General features: G+C 38.9%; 1 protein-coding gene across 1 annotated transcript in view; it reads left to right on the top strand.

Moving 5' to 3' along the window:
* The window catches only part of ADGRL3 (adhesion G protein-coupled receptor L3), a 436,049-nt gene that overhangs the window by 303,448 nt on the left and 105,897 nt on the right, over positions 1–26,704 (top strand). Inside the window, exons 21-22 of the mRNA XM_088138611.1 lie at positions 10,444–10,510; positions 13,342–13,433. Of these exons, the coding sequence (XP_087994737.1) occupies positions 10,444–10,510; positions 13,342–13,433 (159 nt within the window). The remainder of the gene's footprint in view (positions 1–10,443; positions 10,511–13,341; positions 13,434–26,704) is intronic.

Genomic DNA, 26,704 nt, shown 5'->3' on the forward strand with positions numbered 1-26,704 from the left:
TTACTTTTATTCTTTCTAAATCCAGCCTATCATAAATAATATATATTCCATTCTTGAATATTTGAAATAGATACCAGGTAAACATCCAGAGGTTGCAATGGGGTATAGATAATTACTAGGATGAGATGGTTCCCACTTGGTGCAACCATGCTTTGCAGTCATTCTAAAAGGAAATTACCAGATAGATTGATGTATATAAAAGGCTTAGCTAAAACTGGAGACCATCAGTCAATATCTAATGTTAACATCAGAAAAGGTATATCTACTTTGTGGGCTTGGATTATCTGGCAGTGCTTTTTAAACCTTCACATGCACCATTTTCAGCAGAAGTTCCAAGCAATATGCCCACGGTTTCTTCTACACAGATATAGCTGCCTCAAAATTGCTTTATAGAGTGATTCCTATAGATGCATAGGAAAATCCCACAAAGCGAGACAGCTGGCTACAACCCAGAGTCTCATTCTGATAAACTTGCCATGGATGTCTATGGTATTAATTGGGAGCCCATAGAATATAAGGGTTGGAAAGGAACTTTAAAATCATTTAGTCCATCCCTCAGCCCAGTGCGGGAATCCACTACTACAGGATCCCTGACTAGATTTGCCATAGTACTGAGCTCAGGGCATTCTAATTTTAAGCTTGAGATGTTTCAGACTGAAAAGGAGGAGGAGGAAGTTATTCTGGCTGCAAGAGCTGATACACAACTCATGGCACTTCTGCACAAGGCCTCTGTGCCAATCTGGAACCTGAAACCATGATGCTCCCATAAACGTGGCAGCGTTAAGGAACAGAGATGGTTGAGCTTAACTGTGGCATGCATGAACGGTGTTGTTTTGTGCTGTTGTTCTGTTTCTTCGTTGGAGAGAACCCTGACAGATGGCCATCCAGTTTATTTGAACACCTCCAGTGAAGAAGAGTCCAGCGAATTAGTTTAGTCCATTACTGAGTAGCTCTTACTGTAGGAAGTCTTCTCTACATCCAACTAAAATCTGTTTCTCTCTAGTTTAAACCCATTGTTTCTTGTCTTCCGGAACAACTCCGGCCAATTCTAGCTCATCTGCTACACAATAATTCTTTAAATACTACTTCTTTACTAGAAGACATGCCTCTCTGCAGTCTTCTCTTCTCCAGGCTAAGCATACCCATTGCTTTGTTTCGCCTTGTCAAGATTCTCCTGAATATTTTAACTGTCTTCCTATGTGTTTTGTATACCTCCATCTTTAGTCCTCTTTAAATTTGATCATCGTATTGCCTAAGGCCTCACCTCGTTCAAGTCATGTGCTGAATAACACAAGACATAGAATAGACACATCACTCCTTTAAGTAATTTCATTGGATATGCTTATTCAACCAGGTCTATATCCATCTAATAGAAATATAACCCAGCCCATATTTTGCCATCTTCTCTACTAGAATATCATGGAAAACTTTGTCAAATGTTTTGCTGAAATCAAGGTACATTATGTCCACCATATTCCCATGTTCAACTAAACTGGCCACTCAAAGATAACGTGACCAGGTAAAGTTAATTTGGCATGATTTATTCTTGACAAATCCTTGTTAGTGTAAGGTTTGCCCCGTTCGACAGAGAAACTCTCGTGACACGTGTGGTTCACAAAGAAGGTTTACTCATGCGTAATGTAGTAGTCACAAGCAAAGCCAGGACTGGCTTGGTACAATTGCATCACTTGTTATATTCCCCCCTTCCCGCGCTTTTTTCCCGCCCCGCGATCACGTTGCAGCTGCGGATTATTGGCCCCAATAATCCCCCTTGATTGTTCATGATGGCAGGGTCGGTCAGGGTCCATTGTCCTTGATTGCCAGTCCCCCTCCGGCTGGGTTGGTTCCTCCCCGTTACGTGCAAGCCCGCGGGTTCTGTGCTGCGTTGCGATCTTGTTTCGCTGCCTGCGGCCCCGTTCATTGCTGGCTCGTGCCGTTATCAGTTTATAGTTAAAAGCTTCCGCTGCGGTTTTCCTGTTTGGCTGGGCGCAGGTGGCCCGTTAATTAGCGGCGCTTTCAGTTCCTCTTTTCCCCGCTAGCTACCGCCGGTGGATTCCGCGTGGTCTGGCTGCGAGCTTCCCTGAAGCCCCGTGCTGACCGAACCTGACAGTTAGCTCATGCCAAGCAGTGCATTCTTTGCAAAATGCTCATCAGTGAACTATTCAATAATCTGTTTCAGAGTTTTGCTTGGTATTGACATCTAGCTGGCCAATCTTCACTGTCAGTTGCCTGGGTCCTCATTTTTCCCATTTTTGAACAACATTTCCCCATGTCCAATCTTTTGACACTATGCCCATTCTCTACTGTTTCTCAAAAATCACAGGAAGGAGATCTGAGATTACATCTGCAAGCTGCCTGAAGACTCTGGAATGGAATGGGGACCCTCAGTATATCAGGCAGCCTGATATAAATGCCATTTGGTCTCAGTGAGAAAGAGTAAACAGCGAAACAGGCTTTCTGAGCAGAACAACATCAGCAGCATATAAATGAAGGCTATATCAACCGGTAGCAAAGTGCCTTTTCCAATGATAGAATTCTTACTCTAGACTTCTTTGCATCTGAAATCAAAGTTTTGTGTCCCACATTTGCCAACAGAGCAGGACAAGAAAGGGCAGGATTACTCCTCTCATGCCAAGATCCACTGCTATATGCATTTTCCTCCACCCTTCTAATTACAAGAGTGTGGAATAGATTTTGCTAAATTTTCTCACTCTAACATTGTAGAGCTGTGGAAGCCTCAGACAACCTTGATTTTAAACACTGTTCTGGATATACAAGAACTTCTTCCTCTGCCTGCCTCACTGGCAATGTGATAGCAAGTTGTCACAGAGTCAAAAGCAAATAGCCTGTACCAAATCAGTCCATTAGCAAAAGCAAAAATCAGGTAAAAAAGACCCCTTCCACTCAAAAGACTGGCATCTAGTTTGTTACGTTGCTTGAGAAGGACAAAGAGGTACAATGATATGAACCTTCATTTTATTATAAAGAAGGCTTGCATTTGATATACAACAATCACTGGAATTATTTTCTAATGGCTTCATTAATTTTGCTACAATAAATCCACTCATCAAAGCATTGGTATCCTTGGAAGTTTCTTGTCTATCTGGCTGAGCATAGTCTGACAGGTCTGATATCCTCTTTCGGGATAAAGAAAGTATGTAAACCCTGACCTGAAGATAACTCTACTTTTTGCCACTGATTGTTCCATAGCAGGTGTTTCCTCTCAGTTGATCTACATGTACTGTATGCAAAAAAGCCATCAACCCAGTGCAATTATGAGCTAAAAGGGTTGGGTGGACCTGATGATCCAGTGCATACTTCATTTCACTTCTCTCTCCATGCCAAGAGATTATAGCACTTATTGATGTACGTTTATTGAATGGCTTGGCAGAGTTCAAAAATTGAAGAGACACTAGAAGCCTCCTTCCCACTAAAAATCTGTACCACGGCAATTAAGGATCCCAGTGTGGGCTTTGCATAGGCGTGTCTCCCATATGCACCCACAGTTAAATTTAAGCAATTAATTCTTTAGCAAGTCTTGTCTAATAACAGCTAATCATTTTAAAATGTTTTTTGTCTAAGCATAGGAGAATTACCAGATCCATTTAGTTAGTCTTAGCATATCTTATTACTCAAATCAGGTTTTTCCCCCTACATTGCCAGTCATACCATTTTTGAGAATCTGAAGCACTACCATCTGATGGCATTGTTATTAAATACGGTACTGTCTAAATGGGTCAACTGTGTTCAGGAATTTATCTGTCTTAGATTTTTGCATTTGTTTTTCTTCCATAATTTACTTATATTAACTGACTGACTTGCAGTGACCCCTCTGTCTAATATCTAATATCACCTTTAATTAAATATTTTGAAACCTAAGAACTAATTAAAGGGGAAATGCCACATTCATATATATATATCATCAATTGTTTAAGACTGAACAAGTCAGAAAAGATGAATTTATACTAGCTGGGGATTGGAAATGAGTTCTTAATGAGTATTTAGATATCAATGACTTTAAGGGAAAATATGCTCAGCCCAATGGAACTATTTAATCATGAAACTATTTAATCATGGAACTATTTAAAGCTTATCAACTTCTTGATGCTTGAAGGACTAGTAACCCATTAGTTAGAGGTTATATATCAATTAACCCCCTAAATTATTCAAGAATAGATGGTATCCAAATCTCATTTAAGTTAGGTTCATATAGTTAGCAAAGATACAGCTGCAACAGTTATGATCTCCCATTCCATTCCATTTGATCTGTACACTACTTTGGCTCTACCATACTTCAATTTTAAATAGAGATCATATCTTTTTTATTACATAATATTTTGATTAAATACTATATTCAGAGGATATACAAAATCATTTTCAAGCAAATGGTCTGAATTTAAACCCTATGTTTTATGGAATGCCATGAAAACTGCCTCTAATGAATATTTAGCATGAATAGTATATTGCATTTAAAAAGAATTAAAGTTCAAAATTAAAAAAAAGGATACAACAGAAATGGGAACTAAACAAAAAGAAACTAGAAATCCTAAAATTTATGCTGTTTCAAATATAAACTGAAAAGACTTCTTAGTACTGGACATTAATATAGATATTAAGATATTAATATACCTTTAATTTGCATGAAATATCGAAATTATGAGTCTGAAAATCATTCAATAGTATTAGCCCCAAGGCTATAAACACTGTACTATTGAATATGGAAAGGAGAAGGAAATGCAAATGGAAAGTGAAAGACAGGTAAAATCCATACTTCTGAAAATTGTCTTAACACAGAAGGCTGATCTAGGCAATGTATGGTAAGAAAGAATAGAGATAAACAATGTTACAAACCTGCAGTTGTAGTGGTGCCTACAAGATATATTTAAAGTGAAATATTGTGTTTGTATACAAACAAATACTACATGGATTGAGGGCAAACGGGAAGAGTTGCACCAACTGATGCAAGAGGAGAAAAGCTAAGGAAGCATAATGGATTTTTCTTTCAAGTTTATCTTAATTGACTCTGCTGCTCCACCTGAGAACAATTTTTGACAATTGTTATGTTGCACCAGATTTATTCAGCCCGTTTTTTTCTTCTTCTGAATCGTTAAAAATCTACCAAGTTTTTCACTCAGTGGATTTAGTTTGCTGATTCAGATACTTCTGCTAAAAATGTATGAACAGAGACACTGCTGCCATAGCCGGTGACCAACTCCAATAAGAAGTCATACAGTAAAAAAGACTTCTGAAGGAGACTTAAAGCTGGGGATAGTAAAACTGAACAATGGAAATTACCAGCTGTGGAAATTCAACATGAAGGTGCTCCTCTCCTTCTCCAAGGACCAGGTCATCTACATCAGAAAGAAAGACGCAGTGAGAGGTACATGCAGGTATTGCACAAACCTCTGGGATGAAGCTGCCAAGAGGATAGTAAATGCACAAGCCTATGTATTTCTTGCTGGAACTAGTAGAACAGAGGAATAAGGGGAAAACGAAAGGTAATCCTTCTAAGGTTAGAGACGTTACCATGCAGACAAAACAAACAGAGTGCTGAATGCTCTTTTAAAAAAGGACTACTTCATCTGGAGGACTGAGCAATCCAGGCAGGCATCCAGAATACCCAAAGAAAGGACAAAGACAGGCCCAAAATCAGGGAAGGAATGAGCGAGATACTGCAGAGTTATTTGGTGCACTGACTTGACAGCAGCAAGCACAAGACCAGATATGGACTACACACAAGGGACAAAATCTTCCTTATCAAGGGAAAGAGCATCGGTAGAGAAGGAGGGACATGGATTTCGAAGCTGGCCATCCAAAGACAGATGCGGGATCTTTTTGTGGTGTGTGCTTTATCTAGATGAAATGGCTAATCAGTAACAGCTCTCACTACATTTCCACAGAAATGAGTGCACCATTCAGAATGGAAACATTTCTAGTTAATAGATCTGCAGGTGAATCTGTGTATCCCCCTCAGGTAGAAACGCCTTTGAGTTGCATCATACAAAGGCCAAGTTGATTCATCCCTCATCATACATGAGCAGCCAAAGGGAGCCAAGAGATAAATTCTACAGAGACCTCTGCAGAACACTGAAGACACTAACACCATCTGGAAACAAGTATTTCATCATCTTAATTGATGATTATGCCATTAGCATATATCTCACAAAGTATAAAGGTGAGATGCATAAAAGTAGGTGGATGGCTCAAAGGCTGCATTTGGCTCTCCAGCTCATTTCTTTTGGCTCCTGCCACCCACCCCCTTCATTCTGCTGAAATTTGTCAGGAATACATACAGTACACCTTTTTACAGATTAATGTTCAAAAACAAATAAACCATGTTATATACAGTATATTAAGCCTCCACTAGACTTAATGCCCTTACTTTACTTCAGAAAAAGCTAAGCCCCCCCCCCCCAAAAAAAACAAAGCCAATATAAAGTACTGCATAGTGTTATAAGAATCCTCCTGCATGGAGTTACCAATAAGGCATCTTCTGGACATGCCAGAGTATTCCTGTATGGTAACCCCAAGGAAATGATGCAAATCCAGAATTGGAGAGCAGTTGTGCAAACCTCATAAAGTCAGCTGTGGTCTTCAAAAGACTTGGGAGGGGGCAGAATGAGTCATGGTTCTTCCTTGCAGCCATATTAATGTGCTTCCTCCCATCCTTGATTTGGGAGGGAAGTATAGCAGTTGTAAAAAGAGCTGCCTCCATTGCCTACCTTTACCATGCCTCAGAGTAGGGTTGCTGCCCTCAATTTAATGCAGATCGTTTCAGGGCAGCTATTGGTGGAGTCTCACCTTCCTTTTCCCTCCCTCCCCATCTCACTTGCCCAGAGGGAAAATCCATTACAGTACTTATCACTGTTCTGAACATGTGACAAGGTGCATATGTGTGTGTGTATGGCTCTGAGAGGACTTCACCCACTCCTATCAGTCAACTGGAACACTTCCTTAAAGAAAAAAAAAACAGATTTATATTAATTTTTAATTCGTGCATTGCAATGTGAATATCAGTCTCTCAATGTCCTAGAAGACTGAGACCAGCAATTCAGTATTTTCCAAAGAGTCCTACAGGGGAGGTCTTGGGTCACAATGCTAGAGAAAGCATTACTTTTGTATCAGAATACCTTAGACCAACTCCAGCAAGCATTAGACGCAGCTGATTGAGATGAAACATCCTCAGCAAATGGTTAGTGGGGCATTGTGTCATTCTCACATTAAGATGTCAGGCATCCTGAAACTAGGTCTTAAGTAAGGGTCCTTCTGAATAGGTCCATTTTAAGCAAGTTTCCTGAAGGTCAGGAGCAATGGTGCCATCCAGAGTTCTGGCAGAAAAGTATTTCAATGGGTAGCTGCTACCACAGAAAAATACATAAACTCCTTGCTTTCATGGGGAAAGGACTCTCAGCATCCCTACCCTGAAAGTACAATGTGCTGGACAAGTAGGATCCACTTGAAGTATATGGTCCTACAAATACTCACGCCAAGCCATATAAGGCTTTATAAATCAAAACCAGCACTTTGAATTGTACCCAGAAGGCTAATGGTAACCGAAGCAGAGATGGCAACACTTGTAGAAGTGTACAGAGATGACCTTGGAGAAAATACAGTATGTAGCAACTATTAGTAAAACATGAGTTTAGCCTGGGAAAACAGGAAGGTGGGAGAAAGGAACTCAAGATTGCCTCACTTTGACTGTCTTTGGTATAAAAGGGAGGGAGGGGAAAATGCTGTCAGGGTTTGAAGATTTTATTTATCATTTATTTATTTGAAATTATTAGCTACCAAACTCCAATGGACTCCAAGATACTGTTGTTATTATAGCCTATATCAATTAGATAGAGTTCTAGTATTTCTTATGATGTCTATTTCCTAATCTGGCCTACCTCGAAGGACTGACAGCATTCAGGTTATGTGCAAATAACAACTCTCATCCACTAATAAACAGGCTGCTCTATTTTGTGTCAGTTGCAACTTCCAGATAAACTTAAAATGCAACCCCATATAGAGAGCACTGCAGTAATTTAACCAGGACAAGGGTATGAGTCACTGTTGCCAGAGCCACCTCCTTCAAAAAGTGCCACACAATTGACACATCAGTTGAAGCTGGACAAAGTCTCCCTCCCCTAGCCCATGGCCTCCATCTCTTACCCAGCTTTTGTCATGAGTCTAGGAAGACCTCCTCAGACCATGTACCTGCTCCTCCAAAGAAAGTGCTACCCCATTCAGATAGCCAGATGGTTTCTGGTCAAACAGTGACCAGTCTTTCTGGGATTTGGTTTCAATCTATTTCTCCACACCCAGACCTCCACAGTATCCAGGGACAAGGTCAACACTTCTATTGCATTACAGGCCTGGGGCTGAGATGTCAGTCTGGGCATTACAGCATACTGATGATACTCCATCCCAGACTGACAGAAGATGTCTCCCAGTAGGTTCATGTAAATTATTCTCTGCCCCTATTACACTGACTAAAATCACCCACTTAGGAAGGAGCAAAGCCACTGCAAAACAGTGCCCCTTATCCCCAATAATTACAGGCATCTCAGAATGATATAGTGATAGATGATAATGAATACCACCAACAAGTAAAAGGAACAGAAGTGCCTCATTGTCCCCATCCAGGTCCCAAATAGATCCTCCACCAGCTCAGCGAAGTTGGTTCCTGCTCTCTGTCTGGGCATGGAATGAAAAGCATCTAGATAATCCACTAGTTGTCTAATATGGCCAGATCCAGGGAGAACCTCTTCAACACAGACTGTAACACTGCCTCATTTGAGGCACATGACACCAACCCCTCTCCAAACAAGGCAGTGACCCCCTCCCTTACCATGAGGCCACCGTTCCATAAGTGATGACTGAATCAGATTGCGAGCCACTCTTCTCCAGGAATGGTCCAAATGTAAGGGTCACTTAAGTTCCAGCAGCTCGGAAGAGATAGCTGCTGATGTGATGACTGTATTATTGTCTGGCAAACAATGTGATCTCTCCTGAAACAGGTGTATCTTGTGTCTGAAACAGGTATTATTTGGGATGATTCCAGAGCAGATCATAAAATGATTCAGCATCTTGAAACAATTCAATAATTACCAGAAGTTAGCATCTTACTTTTTCATTAGGTAACTTCCTTAGCAGATTTGGGGAATCCTGTAGTCATTGATAATTTCAGCAAAGCATTTACAAAGTACTTCCAGATAACCTGATTAACAAGCTAGTTAAGTGTGTGCTAGATGGCATAAATTAAGGGGCTACATGACTGACTCAAAAATCCTACTCAAAGAGTGCTCATCAATAGCTCATCAAAGAGACTACATCAACAGAAGGATGTTTTGAAAATGACAGGAAGCAATGATTTCCCTTTATTTTGCATTGGTTAGACTCCAGATGAATTATTGTGTCCAGTTCTAGATATTACTCATTAAGAAGGATTCAGACCAACTGGAACAGATGCAGAAAAGAGCAATAGAGATAATTTGGAGGCTAGAAGTCTTGTGAAAACAGATTGAAGGACACCTGGAATGTTTAGCCTTGAAGTGAGAAGACTGAGGGATGATACGATACTTCAAAAGTTGTCAAACCGAAAGAGGCCAGGACCCATTATTTATCATTCCAGAATGCAGAATGTGGAATAATGGATTTAAATTATAGGAAGGCAGATTCTAAGTTAGAAAAAAAAAACTTCCTACTAGTAAAAGGAGTTTGACAGTAGAACCAGCCATAGAAGTAGTGGTCTCCCTATCTCAGTGGATATGCTCAGGTGGAGGCTAGGTACTAGACAGTTAGGGATACTTAATTTGAATTTCTGCATTGACCAGAGGCTGGACATGATGGCCTAATAATGGTCCCTTCTATCTGTCTTGTAGCTAGTGATATCCCTTTTGTCACTACCCAAACTAGAAATGGAAATTTAATTTCCAAGATCATTAAGCACTGGGGATATTAAACATAGACAAAATTAAGTGATGAATAATTTAGGTTATGAATCTCCTGGCTTAATCCTAAGGTTCATTTCTAGAAATATTCATGAGCAGGGAAGAAACCTGAATCTGGTTAAGTTTCAGACCTGCTAATTTATTTTTCTCTTCATTTAATTTTTAAAGATTTTCTTAAGCAAAAAAGTCACCTACTGTGAAGCTGATATGTTGCAAAGAATGGCTACAAGCTAAATTTTATGGCTGTTTTCATAATTATTTTTAATTGTGAACATCTTTAGCAAATAAAACCTGTGCTATTTCCCTTGTTTCCTCCAGAAGTTAATATCTGACTCTGTCAATAACATTACCAAACACAAAGCAATTTCACTGAAGAAGCAGTGTAGCATTTCATGCCTCTTAATGGAATATTATACAACTCTCATTTCTCTCTGTCATTCACTTACTCCTGATATATGCATCATGTGCTATCCCTGAATGCCATCTTTTTCCTGCATTATCATTACAGATGTTGGCTTCGACTTGACACCTATTTCATTTGGAGCTTTATAGGACCTGCGACTTTGATCATTATGGTAAGAATTCTTAATTAGCTATGCTGTTTTCTAGAAATGCAATTTTCAATGCATCTTTATGATCTTGCATGCCATGCATCAAATGTAACTTAGTTGGGAGAGATGATGACAGAAGCCTGTGAGTGGTATTTTCCACCATGGAAGAACACCTATAAAAATGTTTTGCTTTAAATCCCTGAAGATATCATGACTGAATAGGAAGAAGCAGACTTGGCCTCATAGTCATGACTCGAAGAAGGCAGACAGTAGGCCTTTGCAGAGGTACATCTAGTATACCAGTTACGCCCTTTGCTGGATTGGGAGGTCTTTCAGACAGTCATTCATGGCCTGGTCACTTCACAATTGGATTATTGTAATGCATTCTGCATGAGGTTGCCTTTGAAGACCACCCAGAAGCTACAGCTGGTACAGAATGCCGAGGTACAGACAGTGATGGGGGTATTGTGTTATGCTCACATGACTCCACTGCTTTGGGAGCTGCACTGCTTACCAGTTATCTTCTGGGTACAATTCAAGGTGCTGATTATGACCTTTAAAGCCCTTCATGCCATTGGGCCTGGCTCTCTGTGGGACCACTTATCTCCAATTGTTTCTGCCCATCTGGTACAATCAAGGAGGGTGGGTGTGCTTCAGGTCAAATTGATTAAACATTGTTATCTTATAGGATCCAGGAAGCCTGCCTTCTCAGTTGCAGCACCTGCCCCCTGGATCAATATCCCCCCAGAGATTCATATGGCTTCCCCCTTTATGATGTTCAGGAAATCACTAAAAACCTAGTTGTTCTTCCAGGACTTAGCATAGGGTGGTCTAGTTAAGTTTGGTTTTATAGCTGGTTGTATTTTTCTTCCAGCCAGCTGTGATCTCTTTTTATATGTACTGTTTTTTCCTTTTTATTTATAAGCCTCCCAGAGTCAATAAGGAGTTGGGTGGCCTCAAAATTGGATAGTAAATGAATAAATATGCATATTTCCTTAAAAGATCATTTTTCTCTAAAACTTTTCCAAGAATATTCATTCAGTTAAAAAATAAATTGAGAGGGAAACTTTGACAATTCACACTATTTTTCCTGAAAATAAATCTCTATAGATTTCTTCAATATTAATTATTTTACCTGTATTCTTTCACAAGTGTTTTCCTATGTAAGAAAATTATTCAGTGCAAATCTATTCTATCAACATTTTTCCACAACTGTTTTTTTCCCCATGGCATTCACTTCATCTGTTTCCTAATCAAGATAATCCAAAGATAGACTGACTGACTGACTGACTGACTGACTGACTGACTGACTGACTGACTGACTGACTGACTGACTTTTGGGGCTAGTTTATTTGCTTTCTGATGTTTGAGAGCAATCAAAGTCTACAATGCAACATCACAGCCAGCATGTCATAACAACATTGTTTGTGAGTTTTGAAGGTAGAAAAAAAACCTGAAATAGAAGAGAATTTAAGATTTAAAGTGGCAATCACATTCCAGATAACAATTTCTGTAGCCATATACTGGCAAATCAGCAAGATCTATGTTTTTATAGCTTTAACATTTTCACTAGTTATCTATATAGTGAGATCTTTATAAAACCAAGAGACTCAACCGAGGTATTTTTTCCCCTAAAGGCTCATATCTCCTGAATGTTTTTCTCTTCAGTCAGGGAAGGCAATCAGTCAATTCACTTGGCTGACTGTGCTTGGATTCTTGGTGTCTAGTGGAACCATATTCTTTAGAGAAGATTTGCTGCTCATAAAATCACTGTAGCGAGTTTGGAGAAAGATAGAAAGCCTCTCTGAGTGCCATCAGATTAAAATCATTTTTACATAATTCAGTATAAGATTATGATATAACAGTGGTACTCCCAAAAGAAGAAAAGATGTAGGGTTTCTCTGGTATAGGAATTAATGGCTCTCTTTAAAAGGACCGCAGGCTTTTGGAGAATTTTTGTTCAAACTTTCTCTTTTTTAAAAGTTATTTTGAAACTTTCCAATGGGCAGAGAAGTTGAATCTAGTTTGTTCCTCGTTCTGGGTTAAAGGTGACATTTTTTTAAATCCAGGATCTTAATGACTTACACCAAACTAGTGGCTCAGTATTTTGAAATGGCCTAGTTTTCATAATTTTTGAGCACATTTACAAAAACAAAGATTTTGCAGCTGGGGGGGGCATCTCTACACTGTCTAATGAAATCTACTTTGTCTATCCTCATAGTACTACTTTTATGTGGCAGGGTCCTACATACTGTGTTACTTCATTGCATCTTCGTTCAATCTTACAGAGTCTTATATAGCAATCTTAGTAATGTGCTTGAAGAATAAGGATAAATACACTCCAGAGGCCCAGAAAACCAATGTGTCATATTTCTCTTTTACTGTTAAAAAAAAACAACAACATTAAGACTAGTCTATTTTACATTGTGTTGGGGGTCAGTTTGTGAGTTTTATTAACTCCTTTTCTATGAGCAGCTTTCTGTTGGCCATGCAAACTAAGAAAGTCCCGTTTTTGATGGACTTTATCTGCTGTGGATAATGCAAAAGCATACTCAAGCCTGTTTCTCACTGAGATCATGCTAGGTTGTTCCACTTCAGGAACCGGACAGGAAATTCAACCATACAGAATTAATAATTATTTAAATATATTGCCAGAAAGAAAACTTCCTAGGTCTTCTGGTGGACATCTACTGCTTAGACTATAAAGATGCTTTACTGTGTGATGTGGAGAAGTATTCAGTCTTGAGCATCTCTATAGTCCATAAATAGTTGTATCATGTCAAAGAAAAATAGAGTCATCCTTTTCCTCTTCTTATAACTTGCCTTTTTATTTTATTTATTTGATTTTATTTCAGCTTAATGTAATCTTCCTTGGAATTGCCCTTTATAAAATGTTTCATCATACTGCCATTCTGAAACCTGAATCAGGGTGTCTCGACAATATCAAGTAAGTAAATCTTTCCTCCTTTCTTTATTGTTCCCAGCTGGATTACACAATGGAGTTCCAAACCAAGATTGCTGTACTTGTGTTCTCACTGAGATCAATGGTGCCAGGGAGAACTAAATGGATGCTTAACTGCAGCTAATTTACTGTGCACTTAAACCATCCCATTAGTGTCCATATTTTGTTATTCAGTTTTTCACACTAATATCTTGCTTTGCGGGGAAGGGGGCAGGTAAGTCATATTCAGGCAGAGCGGCACATTGGATCTTTTTTTCATGAACAGATCCCATGGAGCCATGTTGAGGGTCAGTAATCTTTTCAAATGGTAGACATCAAAATAATTTTTAAAGGAAGAAAAAATAGCCAAAATCTCACAAACCTGGTGAGTTTGGTGACATTTTAGCAATCTCTTAGGTTTTTGTGTAAGAATTCAGAAATCACGCAAGACTTCAGCCATGTAATCATATATAATTTGGGAGTTATGTGGGTGCCATTTACTGGTATTGTGGGCATTTTTATCCTTCTACAACAAAACAATATAATTTGTACTGAACAGTAAAGCAATAAATGCAGAAATAGGATATAATTTTACGCTGTTGAATTATTTCATATTGTCTACTATATTTTGAATGCATGGGTGGATTTTTTCTTAATTCCTGTGTTAGCAAGAGTAATGTCTGGCCCACTTTTTGTATACTGTAATATAATGAATGTCTGTTTCTGCTTCTCTGTTGGACTGATTATATGGGCCTTGGATGTTCATCTTTAAATAAACCAAAACAGAAAGAAAACAGCTTTAAAAATGAATATTTCGAATAACAGCGTCTTGGATTAAGCACAAATTGGAAAACAGAGAAGTCTTTTGAATATTAGAGAAAAGTCAGTCCTGTTATTTAAAAATGATATTATTAAAACTAGTATTTAGAAAGACATTATAGAACCAGGATCATTTGCTGGAAAGAATGTTGCAGATAATCACAAAGAGGAATTTGTGAGATACCTGCTTGCCTCTCATGAGGAGATTTACCACCTTTTCAGCATCTTTCCTCTACCACCTACAAATACTTTCTAAAATTGCCTTTACAAGGAAAAGCATAGAAAAGGTACTTCAGATCTTTGGCTACTCTTAATGCTGTAAAGCGGTTGTCCCATCCTTTCCCTCATGCAAACCAGCATCTTATCATCAAATGCTGTTGCATTTTGTACACATACACACACACACTTATATATACATACACATGCATGAATGCCTATATGTATATATAAGGACCCAGTGACTTTTTTCAGGAGCACAACAGCTACCACTTCCATCTTTTTTCCCTCTGACAGTGATTATTTGGACACATAAATGTCAGGTGATTACTGTTGGAAGAAAGAAGATAAAAAACTATTGGAAGCACCCATCGAGGCTGTTTTGGGAAAAAAAAATAATTAATGGCATATGAGAGAGTCTGAAAAGGCAATTGATGGTCTGTATTTGCAGAAAACAGAAAAAGAATCAATCTCACATTCTTGTCAGTGAGCATACCCAAACCTAGTCTGTCCTGTGTCTTCATTGGGCAGGGGGTGGGGGAGGTGTTTGAAGTGAACTTCAAGAGGATAGCTGATCTATAATACCCTTCAGGACCTCCATGAGTCTGTGGACCATAAGTTGGGATCTATTGCCTTAAGACTGAATTGAGTTGAATAATAAACTCTTAGCTTGATTCAGTAGGTTTATGTGCTACCATCCTTGATGCTCAGCTGGGAAAAAATGTTCCATCTATCTAGCCTACTTTTATTTCCAGAATTTAAAAAGGCTTAGTAATACCCTTAATGACAAGAATACACTTAATAAGAATAGTTTAGTAAGTAGGTGTGTAGGTATGTAGGTGCATATGAACAAATCATAGACAGATTGATGGCTTATCCCCATATCACATACAATCACTGAGAGAGAGATGCTTTTAAGATTTTGGGGGCACAGTGATGATCTTTCCTCTTCTCCTGGAATGTGGTCTTCTGGTTTCTCCTATGCTAGGGAAGAGAGATCAAAATGGGAGCACGCCACTGGCAGACTGCTGCACTGGTTGTCCTCTCATCTCACTTGAGGGTCAAGAGGCATCCTGTTGGTATTGCTGCTGATCCATAATCATGAGTCACCACGGTTAATAATGAATGTAAACACCTCTCCAATTTCCAGTGACTGTAAAACAGCAATGCTCCTGCTAGGAACTGCAGATAGAATACCCTATTTATAAAAAACATTGTACAGATTAAAAGTATAACAAAATGTCATCCATAATTAACAGGGGCAGAAAAAGCTTTTTTTCCCAAAGAAAGCTGTAAGATTTGGCATTTCTTCTTATTTCAAAAGACGAAAGGGAGAGAGAGATTTATAAAATTATGTGCCGTGTGGGAGAAATTACATCTGTTTCTGTCTGTTATCCAATGAAGCTGATTTGTACCAAGAAAAAATTCATAGGGCGATACAGTGCTTTGGAGTCAAAAGAATCAAAAGGACCTTCGAAACATGCTGGTTGCAAATGTAGCAATTGTCTGCAACCCCTTAAGGCAGCTGTGTCTTTTGCCAGCATCACAGTTCTGCCCTCCACAGCTGCTGTATGATCCTGGGAAATGACATGTTTGGATGAAGGAATTGCAGAGAAGTGTTGCATTCACAGTCCTGCATGGTCCAAAGCACCTTTTTGCCTTCAAATTCAAAGTACTGCACAGCCCTAATCATTTACATAACTTATTTTTACTAGAAAGCATTATTAGATTAAGTCTGAAAAGGTAATTGGTTAAAACTTGGAAAATAAGAGTACCAATCACCACTGTTGTTGTTGTTATTATCATTATTATTTGTTACATTATTATATATTACATTCAGGCAATTAATTGAAAATGATGAGAAGGCTGGATATTAGATCACATTGGTTTAATTTAAAGCAAGGCTCTTCTTCCACATGCTCTGAATCTTATTTCAGCTGACCAAATGCTGAGGCAGCTGGTAGGTGTGCAGTGATTAAAAAAAAGAAAGAAATCAAGTGCACGTGTTTCTGCAGATTACTCTTTATGGTAGATGGGGTGTCATCTCTGCTTAGAACATTCAATGATCTCTTGTAAAGAACAAAGCTTCTGTATTACTTTCTCCTCAGCTAGAATAATCAGGTAGAGAAGCTGTGTGCAACTATTATTCACAGGGATACATTTCCAGTCGACAGACGGTTCTTGAGAGTCTGAGAACGGAATAAAAAGAAATAAAAGCTTTTCTAGTGGTACTGTCTTAAGAAGATAAGTACACACAACTCTGCAGTCAGGGAAAAAACTGGCTGTATATTTGCAGCAAGTACAAAGTTGCAGCCATGCTTTGCGGAGCAAGTTAAGAGAACTTGGAGCAGTAAATGGCCATATTTCAGCTCTTAAGAAAAGACAAAGTGTGATTACATCAAACCAATTCTGTGCAACTGGAACTCCGAAATAACTTTTAGGCCCTCACAGAAGAAAAAACTCTGGTTCTCCAGAGAAAAAATAGGAAACAACGCTGAACAGGAGACAAGAACTGAATAGAGTGGATCCAACTGTACCTTCAAGAGGACAAAAAGAATTGTAAGAGGTGGTGACTTGCTACTGTGAAGAATAGAAACCAGAAATAGTATACGCTGGCCAGATCTGCTGGCTTTGGTGGTGTGCTGTTTCCCAAAAGGCACATGAAAAAGCAGCTGCCTAGATTCATCAAGCAGACCTTTCAAAGAATCATGATGTGGTAGATGTAGTAATTACCCCAACTTCTCTTGGGAGACAAGAACTGCAAAACACAGTCCATTCCTGACATTGTTTTCCTTCAAAGGGATAGAGGAAAACATTAGGAGATTAACTATTCTTGACTTGATTGTAACTAATTTACCCAAATGTGACCATTTAACGTTGTAATTTTTGGTATTAAAGTCAACTAAATTTCAGCATAATCATATGCGTAGGTTAGGTTTATAAAAAGCCTGTTTTAATAACTGTATAGCCATGATAAAATAAGATATATTGTATAAACTGCTAATAAGGAACTGAAAATGAGTAAAACTTCCTAAATAGGACATTTTAAAAGCACAGCTGCAAACAATTCCACTGTATCCAATGCCCTCCTCAGTACAGGAATCCAAATTAAAGCATCGCTGAAATGAATTTGCAGCTTCATTGGGTCATTGGTTCTACTGTCAAACACCTGTTAGGGTTAGGACATTTTTCTAAAATCCAATCTTCTGTATGACCTCTTTCCAGATATTTGCATAGTATTGACATAGCCTTCCCACCCATCATCTTTTTTCTTAAGCGTAGCCACTCCCAGCTCCTGCAACTTCTCTTTATAAGACTTGATTTCTGCCCCAGCTTCTTTGAATTCTTCTTAATTTGTGATGCCCAGAATTGGACACAGTACTTGAGGTGAGGCCTGAACAATGCACAATAAAGGGAAACGATTACTTCCTGTGATTTGAAAAACTACACTTCTCTTGATGCAATCTAAAAATGAGTTGAATGTTTTTGCAGCCACATCGCACTGCTGACATATTCAGTTAGTAATGGACTACTATTTCAAGATCTTTTTCACAAGTACTTTTACCTAATGAGATATCACTCAGACTACACCGGTACATTTGATTTCTGTTTCCTAAATGCATAACTTTGCTTTTGTTAAATTTCATTCTTTTATTTTCAGCACCTTCTTCTGAATTCCTCTCTTCTAAGGTATTAGTTATTCCTTTCAATTTTGTAACAACTGAAAATTTGATAACCTCCACTTCCCTATATCATTATGACGCTGATGATATAACAATTCAGATTAAAGATGATATAAACATTGGTAACAAAAAATGATATAACAATTTAGATTAAATATATTATTTTACTGTCAGCATAATAAAAATGTTGAGAAGTGCAGGGCCCAGGACTGTGTATGGTACTCCACTCAGTACCTCTGTACCTCACTACAGTTTGACAGTGAAGATGAGCTGATTGATTTCAGTACAATGTCAGAGCCACTGAATTGTTATCAGAGTATCTAGCCAGTGCTTATCTAACTACTGAATCAAGATATCAGGGAGGATTCTGTCAAATGCTTTGCTCAACTCAGAACATATGTCAACATCATTCCCATGGCCTATCAAGGAAGAGATAAAGCTAGACTTCAAGAATGGTTTTGACAAAATCATGTGGAGTTGGGTAATTACTGCATGGTTTTCAAGCTGGTTACAGACTGATCACTTTATGATTTGCTTAAGAATTTCCCAGGTCTGATCTTTATTTCCTGGGGGTTTTCCCCCAATTTTGAGAGAAAAGCATTTTGCCATTATCAGACACATAACAATGGGCAACCATTTTGTCAAATAACTGTTAATAATATGAATATTAGCAATGATTTCTGTACTTAATGTTTATTAAAATATGAGAGATTAGAACCAAATAGATAGCCTTAATATTATTTTTCCGATGGAGTGGGGGAGAACTGCTCATTGTTTTTGAAGACCAATCACTCCCCGATATATAAAAAACAAAAAAATACTAGTAGTTCTAATGTCTAAAATAGATGAATGCAAATTACAGAGTGAGTGCTCATTGTCTTTGGCATCATCATTCCTTGATGTCAAGAAAGAATTCTCCTAACATTTTTCTCTATCCTTGGAAAGCCTGCTATCATTAATGCAGCAAAATACACTCACACATTTAACTCTGGGCAAGAAGTATATTAGTGAGGCAGAAATGAAAGTTCCAATTAAATACCAGTACACTTGTTGCTGTGTTTGTTCAGATATGCATAAAACAATAACTGAATAATGATCTTTATTATGAGCCAGTATGAAATACATAACAAAACATGAGTAAATATGCAATTTATACTGATTAATACAATCAACAAATTGAGTTACTGTATATTTAACAAATGATTAAAAATAGCCATTTGCTTAGTTACATTACCCCTTTATCTGATAAACATCAGGCTTTCATCTTAGTATTTTGGTAATACAATCAAAAGATAATAAATTATATATCTTAAGTCAGAATAGAAATCACAGTGCAAGAAAGTTTATACATATAAGTATTAAGGTTACAGGGACTCAATCTGTAGTGAAACAATTCTTAAATTCTGTTCTTGGGTATTGCAGAATGACTAAATTGTCTGTAGAATTGCATGGAAATATGGCATATGAGTCCTTTATAAGGTATAGAGAGTTTGAATCATTGAAGAAAATAAAAACAGCCAAAATTTGCAAATATAGGCCTAACATCTAGTTTCCAAACACCCTACACCAATTTCTGCTGTAAATAGATGGCCATATATGCTGCACAATTAAAAATCTCCAAAATACAGTATGAAAAAAAGCTTGGTTTAAGAAAAGTCTGGTGTATTTACTAGTGTGTTGATACTGGTATGTACACTTTTATGATGAGACCTCTGGACTCCCGAGCCCCTGGATGTGGCAAGTATGCTCTGGGTTGAGTTGATGCACAGATTAATGGTCACTTATGCCATTTGTTATCTTCAAGAGCAGTTCAGATACACTAACATTGAATTTTTATGAGTGTGTTAAAGATGAACATTAATCTGCACTATAATCAAGGGTATTAATTTATGGTTCACAAGATATTGTGATGGCTAACAGCTTTCATGCCTTTAAAAATAAATTAATCAAATTAATGGATATGACTGTTCTATCAATTACTACTATGCCAGATAAATAGAACTTCCACTTTTAGAATACAGGTAGTCCTCACTTAACAACCATTTGTTCAGCGACTGTTCAAAGTTATGGCAGCGCTGAACAAAGGGACTTACAACCAGTCCCCAAAGTTACAGCCGTTGCAGCACCCCTGCGGCCACATGATCAAAATTCAGGCGCTTGGCAGCCTGCTGGCACTTATGACCACAGGGGTGCTTCAACTCCTCCCACCCGCCTATCTCCCCCCATTTATGCCCTTTTGGCTCCCTGCACTCTGCGGCCTCTGCTGCCCTAGCTGACCTTCACCTTCTTCTTGCTTCCACTGCTGACCAAGCATGCCTGCTGTGGTTCTTTGTGAGGCAGCTGCTGACCGCACAAGGCTTTCCTCCCAAAGTTGCACACAGTGGTTTCCTTGCGAGACCTGGGCAAGATGGCATAATGTGGCCAGCAGCTGCCTTGCGAAGGGCCAGGGTGGCCACACCTTGTCAGCAGTGGGAGCAAGAAGACAGCGAAGGTCAGCTGGGGCAGCAGGGGGCCGGGCAGCAGGGGCCTCAGAATACAGAGTGGTGAGGGCGACTGTGGCTGGGACTGGGCTGGGACAGCTGGGGCTTCTCAGGGCAGCTGCGGCTTTGCACCGTGCTGCTGGGGTGGCTGGGGCTTCCCGGGGTGGCTGCAGCTTCATGTTGCACTGTGGCTCAGGGGCTTCTTGCAGTCCCAGAGCCATGGCACGCCAAGAAGTCCCTGAGCTGCAGCATGGCAAGCAGCCCCAGAGCCGCACAGGCAGAGATGGTGGGGAATAGGCGGTTTGGGGAGTTGAAAGGGAGACAGTCCCTTACCTTGGAAAAACTGAGGCTCAGGGCTGGGAGGGACCAAGCCTGGAATGGCTTGGATTGGAGTGGGTCCTCAGCTAACAACTGGTGGAATTCAGTTAATAATGGTGGCGGGGAGTGCCAGGATTGCCATTACTAAGTGATGCAGTCACATGATGTTGTACTTTACGACCGCATCACTTAGCGATGGAAATTCCGGTCCCAATTACCATCGTAACTTGAGGACTACCGGTATACCAGTATGCCAGGTGTAGGGAGCAATCATTGGGAGCTTCTAGTCCTCCACAACCCCCCAATGATTTCTTTAAAGATGTCAACATCTTGATCGACATCTTCTGTTTATAAAAGGTTCTTAGAATTCTGAATTCCTGACCCATAACGTTCAACTTGTTTTCCTAATATTTATTTGGTTATGGTTTAAACTTGAAGCTAGTAGCTAGGTAGCTCTAGCAATACTTACATGATACTGAATAATTTCAATCTGGCTTCAGGAAAAATATATAACTGAAATGGCCTTGGTCACTCTGATGGATGATCTTGTGTGAGAGGCAAGAGGAATATGTCCTTGCCGATTCTCCTAGATCTCTTGATAGTTTTTATACCATCAACCAAGTTATCCTACAGAGTTTGCTTTGTAGGTTGGGGACACAGTAAATACCTAAATAATTGTATCTAACTGAAGGTTTATTTCCAGAAATTAACATGGTGAGATTTCTGTTCACTCTGCAGGTTTTCATTTTGCTCCCCATGTTTCTTCACATCTCTGTGAAGCCACTGAAAAAAGATTACTAAGAAATGTGGGCACATCTTAAAGCAGCTGTTCCTAAGCTCTCACAGCTTCCTTCACAGCTAATATGCAATCCTGTGAAAAGACATCTGTTGTTTAAAATAATCCTATCAGGTGCTCTGTGCCTGCCTACATGCTCTCTGAAGCACATATTGCCCTTTCAATCTGGATTTCTGCACAGACGTAGCAGCAGTGGTGTCCCCACAGTATGTGGACACTATGTAAGATGGTGGCTGCGACAGTGCAATAGAAGGTCCATCCATTTTTATGTGTGATGCAATTCTGAGAGTTGAAGTCCACACAAGTTGCCAAGTTTGAAAAACACTGGACTACATTATATGCCCATTATATTCATCCCCAGATGGCAGGGTAGCTAAGAGTAGGCAGAGCCTAGGGAGATATTGTTCACCGTTTTAGGACACAGGACTGCTCCATTGAGCTTGTGGTCTTTCGCTACTACTGCAGACTGAGGCCAAACACAAGTACTTGCTCATAGAGAACCTGGAAGGCAGAGTTAAGTCTGCCTGTGCTTTTCAGCTCACAGCTAAAATTGTTTTACTCCCTTTAACTCTGAAGTCAGTAGGGTTCTTTCTTCTTTTATTGGACTCACACACCTCTTTCTCCAAAATAAAACTATTGCTGACTCTCTGTGGAGTCACAGCATCACTGCTACTGCCTCTCAGATGTTCTTCCGTCTTCAGTACCACCCCACCTCACCATCCCACCCCCATAGGCTTCTTTTATTTTGGAGGAAAAGTAGGGCAGGCAAAATAACTAAAGCAGTGATGTATGGTTGACACAGAGCTTTATTCTGAGTCCCTTCATTCATAAATACAAAGTTGTGCCTGATTTGTTCCTCCAAGCCTATCACAGTAACAATGGGGGGAACTAGACAGAGCAGTCTCCTTGGATGCCCTGCCCTGTAATCAGAGGACTTCTGTGGTGGAAATGAACAGGCAGAGGCAAATGGAGGAGATAGGAGAGGTCTCATGTACTGTAGATGCAAGGTACCACCACTTCAAAACAAGAGACTGACTTGTATGACGGCCTTCTCACTTTCTCCTAGATCAGAGGGTCATCAAGCATCTTCCATCCCTGCGACAACCCATAGTGTCTCTCCTTCCCAAGCATATGCTTTTCTACAACTGGAGAGAGAAAATAGTTTTTACACTTAATTCTTGCACTGAAGGATTAATATATCACTGTAAACGTTCAAATATACTTTCATATGGGTTCTTTTTAGATGTATACATCTTCTTTCTAAATGTGTATATAACACAAATAAAGCACTAGAAATGAATGATCAACTGACAATCAAAGTTGTGTGCATTGGCTTCCTGGGCCTTAAAAATATAGGATTTGACAGCATATTCACTTTTATATTCAACTTTCATTTCATATAGAATCTTGGAAATTTCACCTCAAGATCTTCTGCAACTCCAACTGGAGTGCAATTCTACAACTTAGGGAGAATTAAGGACCTCGTCAGTGGGAATTTCTGCATGAAAAAATTATATTTAACTGGCTGACTTTAAATATTTATGGCAGGGTCTTCGCTTTATCTATATAATTGTACATCTATCCTAATTTTACAAAAGGCTAAATGGAAAAACTCCAAAGTCTATTATTGTCCTGTGTAGATAACCTTCTTTTTTATGCTTTTTCAGTATTCATTAAATAGCATCCTCTTACAGTTTATATGATTTTTTGCTCATTTGTCATTTATTGTTGAATTATACTGATAAAACACTCTTTTCCCCTGTGGGCAGTTGTATTCCACTGGAAAAAATATTTCCAGATGGTTATTAATTTGCAGTGTGTCCTGAAATATAGTAAATAGCCTGGAACCTCCTACGAAGCCACTAATCACACTGACTGCTGTAAGGGATCACTTATTTACTATTTAGTATGCTCTTATGTTGTCCCGGTTGGTTTGCAAAATATAAAATATTCCAAATCCCTTGGCAGATCTGTGCCATACCATTACTCATCTATGAGCCAATGGACCAAGTTCCCTTCCTTTAGCTTATTCTCAGGGATCAGTCATGTATCGATTGATCCTCTCAAAATGGCATTAGCCCCATTTGAAGACTTAGAGGGTTATGTGTTGGTAGATGTGGACAAGGGAGAAATATCATTTTACATCAGACACACTACCTCAATAATGGCTAGCTCACTTTTTTACTCCAGATGGTAAGAAATATATCTTTTGACCTAAATAAAAAATAAATATTGCCAAAAATTAATATTACAGAGCCTCTTTGGAAGTGGATGGCATAGAAATTGCAGTAATAAATGGACTGAATGAATAAATAAATAAGTAAAATTACTGGCATCACATTGAAGGCTGCCAGGTACCTCATATATAGTGTTAAGTATGATCAGTTATTTAAAGATAGAGATAATATAACTGATAACTGATAAATCACCCACACATGTTCCTTTGTAACACTATTTTTAAAGGCACTAGTGCAGCATTGTATGATCAAAAACATATCTTCCCCCAGTCACCCTTTCAAATCCAACAGTGCTGATGGGAACAGTGAATGTTATTACTACATTTATTTAATTATTATGCCATCTAAAGTATTTTTGACACTTTACTATATTAAAACACCAAAACTTTATAGTGATCATTGCAACTATTACCAAAATCATCATAAATAATACAAATATAACTTACACAATCATAATTTACTTGAATAGTTGATTGTCTAGTGGTGTCCAGTCTACAGTATCATAAAATAAATGTTCTATGCTGTTGCCTGTGTCAGCCCTTCCAGATAGGCCAGTTCAGGAAACAGGTACCATAAAAATACTAAAACTTTACTGATACCAGCTACAATAACAGACATTTTAAAGCCTGACAGAGTTTCTCTCTCCATCCCTCTTATACCAAACAGAGTCAAGGTCAGCCGATCGTACAGTTCTCCTTACTCCTTTGGGTCTTTCTGAGCTATGCTGATGTTTTTGTAAAGGCTGCTGCATACTTTCTTCAAGGCTATCTCTCCTCTACAGACTGATTATTTATAAGATAGATGATAGCGCAAAGGTGTTGCATGATGAAAACTAATTCCTAACTATCAAACGTAACTCATTCCTCTTCTTTTGTAACATACTTCCGGAAGTGGTGATCCTAAAGAGTAGCATTTATTTCTGGAAATTGTCCATTTTTTAAATTCTTCACAGATGATTGTATTCCAATACCAGTCAATACTTTAGGGGAGGCTTAAGCCTACCCAACTTATGCATTCATTCAAATTAGACCCTGTTTCTCCCAGATCAGCTGCACACTACATATATAATGCTCAACCTTAGAGACAGAATCTACTTATGCTTCTGAGTCAAAGCAAGGCTTTCTGAGAAATCCCCTGCCCTGGATTAAATTGCATGAGTTGCAAGGGTAATGGAAGATTAATTCTGATTTAGTCAACTAACTAATTAAGTCAATTCTAAGATCCCCTAGGAAATTGGATTAGGTCCCTTCTTGTAGCAAGCAGCACTTACTAGACCCAACCCTTGAATGATTACCTCTGTTGTCATGGTAGCCCCTTTTCCTACCCACCTCAGGACTCTTAATTGTATTTTGAGTGGTTGGATAAAAGTGAGATGAGTTGATAAAAGGACTTGTTTGACATCTCCAGTGGGGAAACAGTATTTACAACAATCTTTTTGCTGTACTTTGTGGGCAACAAAGAGCTTCCACTACTACTCTGATTGTTGTCTCTTTTCTCTTACTCTGGGTGAACAGAGTAGGTAGCTATTGGGACTGAAATTATTGCTTCATGAGCTCTTGAGTATTTTGAGGGCCCTTACTTTGAGTTTGAGAAATGCTGGTACTTGTATGTATACACTTGGATGAAGCCCAAAGAATCCACCTTCTTTTAAGGCAGGTTTTTCCAAATTGTGAGGTGTACCTCCCTTGGGAAAGTGCAGACAGAGACCAGGGGAGGTCTGAAGAATCTTTTAATTGCATTGTTAAAATAAATCCACCTTTCTCAAAGTTTCATTGTATTATTTTCATTGTTCATTTGTGTTCATTTTAGTGTTTGGATTTTTAGGGGAGGTGTATACATTAAGATTGGGGGATAAAGGGAAGTGTGATGGCAAAAAGTTTAGGAACCCCTGTTTTAAGGCAAACAGAAAGTCTACCCTTCCATCCCCAAGAATGGTAGTTTTGAAACTATTTAAAGAAACTCGTCTAATTGCCTTTCAGGTTTTGTGTGTATGCATATGTGTGAGGGAGGCATTCAAAAACATTTATATAGCTAGAGTTCAATGTGTAAAAGTTTCACTTACCTGGCTCAAGTCATTTCAAACTCCATGCTTCTTGGCCATCACTGGTAGGTAATACTACTAATTTCTTAAGTAAGGTACTTCTGGGAAAGCAGTGCAGCTTAATACTGAGCATATTAAGCTGCGCTGCTTTCCCAGAAGTACCTTACTTAAGAAATTAATAGTATGCTCAGTCTTCATGCAACAATAAAACAAATAGGTCCCAAGTCCATAAAAAATGGACAAAAAGCATCCTTTGGCTAAAATATAATATTGTCAGTAAAACTTCAAGGAGGAGCCGCCTTATATTGGAATATCATACAGAAAAGATACTGTGGCCCACCAATCAGCAGTCTTAATACTTGGACAGGATTGGATACATTGTGATGGCCCTTATGACTTTCAGGCCTTTAACGGTAAGTACCAACATGTACTCTCGGAGGTGATTAGTCAGTAACTGTAATTCTTTTTTAAAACTTTGGGTAATGATGCTTCAAATGGCAACACGATTGAGAATTCTAGATGCCAAATAGGGAAGTGATTGAGACTTCCAAGTCATTTTCAAGGGCCACACCACGTATAACTTCTTATAATAATTAGGCAGGAAGATTAGTAAAGCAGGAACTATTAAAGCTAAGCTATCTCTGTCCAGAAATAACTGCTGTTGGCAAACAGCTGAAGCTGGTGAAA

The sequence above is a fragment of the Python bivittatus genome, unplaced genomic scaffold (assembly GCF_059951505.1).
Source record: "Python bivittatus isolate LINGU-HERP-01145 unplaced genomic scaffold, Pbiv_v1 ctg000270_np1212, whole genome shotgun sequence".
NCBI classification, from domain to species: Eukaryota; Metazoa; Chordata; class Lepidosauria; order Squamata; family Pythonidae; genus Python; species Python bivittatus.